The sequence below is a fragment of the Ascaphus truei genome, chromosome 1, assembly GCF_040206685.1.
Source record: "Ascaphus truei isolate aAscTru1 chromosome 1, aAscTru1.hap1, whole genome shotgun sequence".
Lineage (NCBI taxonomy): Eukaryota > Metazoa > Chordata > Amphibia > Anura > Ascaphidae > Ascaphus > Ascaphus truei.
This window is the reverse complement of record NC_134483.1, coordinates 364,892,782-364,900,462: the sequence shown is the minus strand read 5'-3', so window position 1 is coordinate 364,900,462 and position 7,681 is coordinate 364,892,782. Positions and strand designations below refer to the sequence as shown.

General features: G+C 41.0%; 1 protein-coding gene across 1 annotated transcript in view; it reads right to left on the bottom strand.

Moving 5' to 3' along the window:
* The window catches only part of PDGFRL (platelet derived growth factor receptor like), a 154,044-nt gene extending 146,737 nt beyond the window's left edge, over positions 1 to 7,307 (bottom strand). The window contains exon 1 of the mRNA XM_075610087.1: positions 7,074 to 7,307. Coding sequence (XP_075466202.1) covers positions 7,074 to 7,128 — 55 coding nt within the window. The 5' untranslated portion in view covers positions 7,129 to 7,307. The remainder of the gene's footprint in view (positions 1 to 7,073) is intronic.
* Between the last annotated feature and the right edge of the window lie 374 nt (positions 7,308 to 7,681).

Sequence of the window (7,681 nt, the reverse complement as noted above, 5' to 3'; positions counted from 1 at the left end):
CGCACGCACACACCCTGACTGACGCACGCACACACACTGACGCACGCACACACTGACTGACTGACGCACGCACACACGCACACACCCTGACTGACGCACGCACACACCCTGACTGACACACACACATACATACTGACGCACGCACACAACCCCTCACAGCCGCATGCACACAACCCCTCACAGCCACACGCACACATACACAGACTGACGCGCGCACACACACACACACACACACTGACTGCTGCACACACACCCACTGACTGCTGCACACACACACACTGACTGCTGCACACACACACACACACACACACTGACACACACACACACACACACACACACACTGACACAAACAAACACACACACACACACTGACACACACACACACACACACACTGACTGACACACACACACACACTGACTGACGCACGCGCGCACACCCACGCGCACACACACAGACTGACGCGCGCGCGCACACACACAATGAATGGTACACACACACACACTGACACACACACACACACACACACACACACACACACACACACACACACACACACACACACACACACACACACACACACACACACACACACACACACACACACACACACACACACACTGACACACACACACACACACACACACACTGACACACACACACACTGACACACACACACACTGACACACACTGACACACACACTGACACACACTGACACACACACACACACATACACACACTGACACACACACACACACTGACACACACACTGACTGACACACACTGACTGACACCCACACACACACTGACTGACACACACACACTTACTGACGCGCGCGCGCACACCCCCACACCCACACACTGACTGACTGACTGACTGACTGCCGCACGCACACACTGACTGACTGAGGCACACACACACGCACACACTGACTGTGTGTGTGTGCGTCAGTCAGTCTGTGTGTGTGTTTGTGTTTCTGCGTCAGACTCACTGACGCGCGCGCACACACACTGACTGACTGACGCACACACAATGACTGACGCACACACACTGCATGAAGCTGTAAAGGAGGGAGGGGGGGAACTGGATTGATGTGAATGGGGGACAAACAGAGAGAGGGGGAGGGGTGAGGAGAGAGAGAGGAGCGGGAACATTACATCCCGGGCAACGCCGGGTCTCTCAGCTAGTATAAAATAAACGTAAAGAGAGGGTGCATACCATTCAATGATGGATACAAAAAAAGGAACAACAGGACAGTCACTCTTATACTCCCAGAAAGTGAATATATATATCATTTACGTGAATCACTATCCGTATTTGAAGTGTGTGTGTATATAAATATATATATACATACAAATGAGCATACAGTAATATTTCCATTTGCTATTTGCCTTGCTATGGAGGGTTTTTGTCACTTTTTTACTCACATAACTTCACATATACATACATATATAATATATATATATATATATATATATATATATATATATATATATATATATATGCAGTGGAAGTGTATTGTGTGTATTTACCTACACACTCACTCCACATTTCAGTAACATACATATACATCTAAATAATATTCACATATACACGTTTGCTATAAATGGAATTATTACAATTTTACATTATATACACGTGCAATGAATGGAATAAACACTGTAATAAGTTTGAAATCGCCTATCCGAGCTGCTATGCATGGCTGATCCCTTTTCTCCAGCTTCCTTGAATGTACTACTGTATGAGGAAGATCATGTGACCAGATGCTAGTGCACGTTTAGAGAGAGGGAGGGCAGTGCTGACAAAGGGGTGTGCCTGGGTTTGTGACAGGCCATGAAGGGGCAGTGCCTTAGCAAATGCTTGTTAAAATAGAATACAAGAAAATTGGTCTTTCAAAGTTGTTTTTTTAAAAACAGAAAATGCTAAAAGTATTATTTCTTACTACAGAACTGATTTATTAAAAAAAACACACATGCAGGATATAGACTGAACTGCAGCTTTAAAGACACAGATCAAATTTACTATAACTTGGAGCAGAACCCAAATCTCATTCCGAGATGTTCTAGTAATTAGTAATTATTACTGGTAACTGTCAACATATAGACATATCACAAATATACTGATAGGAACTCAACCCCCATCATCCAGATTCTCTCCAACAGATCTACATGTTTCACAAAAATGACAGATACAAAAAAATAATAGATAGACCAACTGAATAAAAAAATACTGTACCTCCAGCACACCAAGGGAACATTTTTGAGGCCAGGGGTTATGACAAGGATGTCCTTGATGATGCAGTCAGAAAGAAACCCGAATGAATTACATTAAAAAGAGAGCCAATGGGAGATTGTCATTTGCCATCAAATTTACAAGGGCTGGACGATTCCTTAGAGCAGTGGTTTTCAAACTTTTTTCTCTCAGGGAACCCTTAATCACAGTGCTCAGTTGATGAGCACCCCTACAACAAGACAGGGTCACAGAAAACACAGGACAGAGAGTCACAGCAGAGAGGAAAAAACAGTCAGAGGGGACAGGGAGTCACAGGGGCCAGAGAGTCACAGGGGCCAGAGAGTCACAGGGGTCAGAGAGTCACAGGGGCCAGAGTCACAGGGGCCAGAGAGTCACAGGGGCCAGAGAGTCACAGGGGCCAGAGAGTCACAGGGGTCAGAGAGTCACAGGGGACAGAGAGTCACAGGGGCCAGAGAGTCACAGGGGCCAGAGAGTCACAGGGGCCAGAGAGTCACAGGGGCCAGAGAGCCACAGGGGGCAGGGAGTCACCGGGGGCAGAGTGTCACAGGGGGCAGAGTGTCACAGGGGGCAGAGTGTCACACGGGGCAGAGAGTCACAGGGGCCAGAGAGTCACAGGGGGCAGAGTGTCACAGGGGGCAGAGTGTCACAGGGGGCAGAGTGTCACAGGGAGAAGATGGGACAGAGAATCAAAGGATGGAGTGGAGGCAGAGAGTCACAGGAGACAGGGGACACCAAGTCACAGGAGTCAGAGGGAGAAGGGAGTCATATGAGTCAGAGGCATCAGATAGTCACAGGAGTAATAGGGGGCAGAGACAGTCACAGGAGGTAGAGGGGTCAGAGTGTCACAGGAGACAGAGGGGACAGAGACAGTCACAGGAGTCAGAGGGGGAAGAGAGTCACAGGAGACAGAGGGGGCAGAGATTCACAAGGCACAGAGACAGACAGAGAGTTACAGGAGACAGAGGGGACACGGTATCCAAGGAGACAGAGGGGGCAGATACAGTCACAGAAGAAAAAGGGGGCCGAGAGTCAGAGAAAACACATGAACACAACAGGGCAGTCACAGAAAACACACACAGACACACACACACACCCCAACAGGACAGCAAAAATACACATGCACAACAACAGGACAAATACACACAGGATAGAGACACACAGCCTCAACTCGCTCAGGTCCATGCTACTTCCTCCCCTGCATGGCCACACCCCAAATCAGTGGATATATAGATATCCACAAATGTGGTTTATATCATAACATGCCCATATGGTCTAATTTATGTGGGGAAAGCCACAAGAATGTTTAAACAGCGATTTATAGAGCACAAGAGCATCATTGGGAAAGGAAGAGGAGAAACAATAGTGATAAAACACTGCATGCAACACCAGCATTCTGCCTCCTTTGTGAAAATAATGGTTATTGAGCAGATAAATCGCTCACCAGGGGGTATAGAGATGCAGAATAATTGAGGGGAGAAGCTTTTTGGACGTTCCCCCCAACTCTTTACACCCAAATGTCCTAAATGAACAATTACAATTGAGCTGTTTAAAAAACAATACTAGATCATCTGTACATTCCTTTTTTTAATACCACATAATCTGTAAAATCTTGTTATACCACTAATTATTTTGTGCCCTGTAGCTCATGCACCTTCTATGCTGTACCCTTAAAATATCACCTCATTGTGTAAGTATTACTGACCTAATTGTGAGTAAAATTTTAAACTAACATAATCATTTGTATATCCAGTCTTTGTAGAGATCATATAGTATTTATCATTATTGCCAGTGAAAAACATCTGGCTTCATCAGTAATATTATATTTATTGAATAATATTGTATATTAAGGTACTAACCCCTTGCAACTCATACTTCTATATATCAGAACTACAGTATACAAGGTTTTACCATAGTTAAACAATTCAATAGATTTTCTTTTGTTTGATGTAATATATATTTGTATATGAATGTTTTAAATGCACATTTAAATTGGTTTCTGTTAATTTATAGCACTTCTTGGTAGGTACACTTAATTAGAGGGTACAACACTTATTTAGTATCTCAAGTTGTGGTACACTATTTGGACTTTTCCTTCACTATCAAGACACTAACGATACTGTAGCAACCCATGGTGGAAATGCTCCCTGATAATGTCACGAGATAAGGACACCACCAAAGTCATTAGGCCACATCCACATTATGGCTCGCATTAGTGAAATCTGGATCTGATGATATCACGGCACATGCATATACCGCTGGGTCTATAAAGATGCCTCTTGATCTCTTTTTTTTTAATTTTATATATATATATATAACTACTGCCTTGAGAAAGGCTGCCTGTGAGCAGTGTTGTTTCACAACAAAAAGAACTACTTTGCAGAAAATCTTCCAGTATGGAATTCTTCGTTCACATGAGTACCTCTGTCATAATGTAATGCAGCTCCTCCGATGTGAACCTTTTAATACAATCTGTATAATATTTTAGTTTGGCCTAGTGAAAGTTTACCTACAGATTTAGTACAAGCTTGTTGCTTTGCTTAGCTGCAGCCATTCTGGGGTTAGTACGTGGAGTATACGAAGCTCCGGGATCTCCTTTCAGGTCAGGGGAGCAGGCTTGTACAGTGGCAGTACTTAATTAAAGGGCTGAGCTGGCCACTCCAATGGTACCATGTACCCTGGGGTGTGAAGACACACTCGCAGCGTGGCAATTCCCTGGTGGCATGACAGCATGTGGCTCAGGGACCTCAGGCATACAGACAGATGGCTTAGAGCAAAAAGTAGTAAATGGAGAATGTTAGGTAAGAGAAGAATTCCCACCTCCCAGCTAAGTAAAACAACTGTCCTGCGAAGGAGGTACATTTTCTGGAAGGATTTAATTAATTTTCATTGATGAAACTGTGAATTGCACCAGTTGTGCAGCTGGGAAATGTAAATTAAGAGACCACAACCTGCTAAATATTCTCCAAATTACTCTGTGTCAAGTCTACAGCCAAAAAGCAGTTTATGGAGAAGTAAGTATGTCCTAAGACATATGTGAGGGCAATACAGATGTATCTATAAACACTATACATAAAAAAATATTTTTATAACTATGACAAGCATGTAGAAATAAAAACAAAGTATTCAAAGTATTAGGAATGAATACACAAACCAGAAACTTAGCAGCAACTTTAAATGTAACAACTAATACAATACATGAGTGAATATAAAACAACAAAACACACACAAACATGATTAAAAAAAATAATGCACATAAAATGAAAGAAAGTAACTAAGCTTACATTAATAGATATAACTGACTGTGAACTTAAAAGTTAATTGTGTTCTATTATGCTGCTTATTTTGCTCTGTGTGGCTGGAGAGTGACTTTACTGTCTAACTAACAGTCCTAGTTTCCAACAGGCGTTGGAGTTGTAAAAAAGGGAAAGCATATTTTTTTTTTTTTACAATTGTTTTTTTTTTAATCATGAATCAACAAGGGAACTCTTCATATATGTAGTTGTCAATGAGCTTTTGAGCAGTAGAAGACTCGTTATTAGGTCTCAGAAGTCTCACACACAGCTGCAGTGATGAAGAACTATCTTGTTAGTAGATTACAAGGACCAACTCCGCTTCTTCTCCAGGAGTCATACGGCTACTGTGCCCTATAATAGTCATTACATAATATAACCGCTTTACTGACATAAAGTGCCGCTGGTAGAGCAAATGTAACTCTTTTGAAACATTGATTTTGTTAGAAAATAACGTCCATATCATCTTTAAATATTTCTAACCAAAATGTGATTACTTTTCGCTTTTGTTGTACATAATAACAGTTGAATTATATATATTTTTAATGGAAGGTTATATACGGAAATACAGTATATACAATTCTTTCATAATTAATGCCGCAAAGTGTTTTTTGAGGGAAGGTTACTATATAACCCCTCTATAAAAATAGCCAATACAGCCTACATTAACCATATGGTTTTAGAGCTATACCTCTGGTTAACTGTTCATTTGAATGTATGTCAATACATTTAATATGTTATACATGATTATGGTTGCTATGTGACTTATGTTTGAATTTAAATATTGCAATATTTTCCATTTAAAATTTCCAAAGTCCATATTAAAAAAAAAAAAATAATAAAAAAAAAGAAGTATTTTTGTAGTGTTAAAAATCATGATTTTTTAAATCGCTAGCATCTGAGACTGCACTGAGCTTTGGGGAGAGCCCCATTTTAACCTCCCGGACACTTCATATTTTAAAACGCATGCACCTCCTAAACAAAATATCGACATTTAAAAAATAAAAACATTGTTTGAGAAGGCAAGAAGAGATCTCTTAAAGTAAGTTTTTAAAAAAACAACTGGTGATTAGCACGGATTGCTGCTTTAAGATTTTCCATGAAATCCCTAGTAATTAATATTACCCACAAAAATACACTAGATACTTAGATCTGGCAAAGAAAAAGTGTATTTGTCTTAATTGTATGGATTGATTGGAAATCCATGAATACAAGTGTCATGGCAACTAATGGTTGCATTGATTTGTGTTACATCAAAGATTTACAGTACAGTTACGTGTAAAGAAGAATCTGCTCATTCTTGTAAAACTGTATCCACGGCTGATTCATTCCATTTATACCTAGACATGTCAGCAATGGGATAACACATCCTCTTTCTATGATTTAGTTGATTTGTTGTTGGATTCTGTGCAGATTTGTCCCAGTAGCAGTTCCTCGAGTTCAGGAGTCTGTACACTGCTAAAGGCTGCACTGTTTAACTAGAAGGTGCTACCAGACTTGACATTAATGAGAGTCTGTAAAATAACTCACCATTTTGTAGAGCTTCGTGGAGAAGGAGCAAGCTGAAAATGAACCAGAACTTCATTTTGGGAGTAAGTTGGGGTCCCCCAAAAACAGCCTTACCCCAAGATGCACAAAACGTCAAAATCTCTGCTTGCTGTCAGTGAAAAGATGAGACAAAAAAAAGGCTGTAAGGAATGTGGGCTGCTGATTTGTATTTTCCAAAGCATGAAGAGAAGCTTCTAAAGGATCAAGTTTCAAGGAATACTGGAAAAGAAAAAAAAATGAAATTTGTGAAACTTGTCTGCTCTCTGCTGGCTACAAGAAAAAATGTACTTTAATATGCTTTTCATCACATACTGATAATAAATGATCAGACTTCTTGTATCAGTCACTTAAACTCAAGGATAATGGTTACATTATTTGTATGGTGCTAGATAGGACACATAGCAGAATCAGATCTCTGTTAAGAAGAAGAAGGTCCATACATTAGGTAAGATGTTACATTACCGGCCTTTTAAGACACCGTACCAACCTTAGCAGGACTTGATACAGATTTGAAAAAGTAATGGTGTTCTAGAGTACAGTACACACAGGTGTTGGTACTTGCTTAGCGGTGTGTACACTGAGATACAATG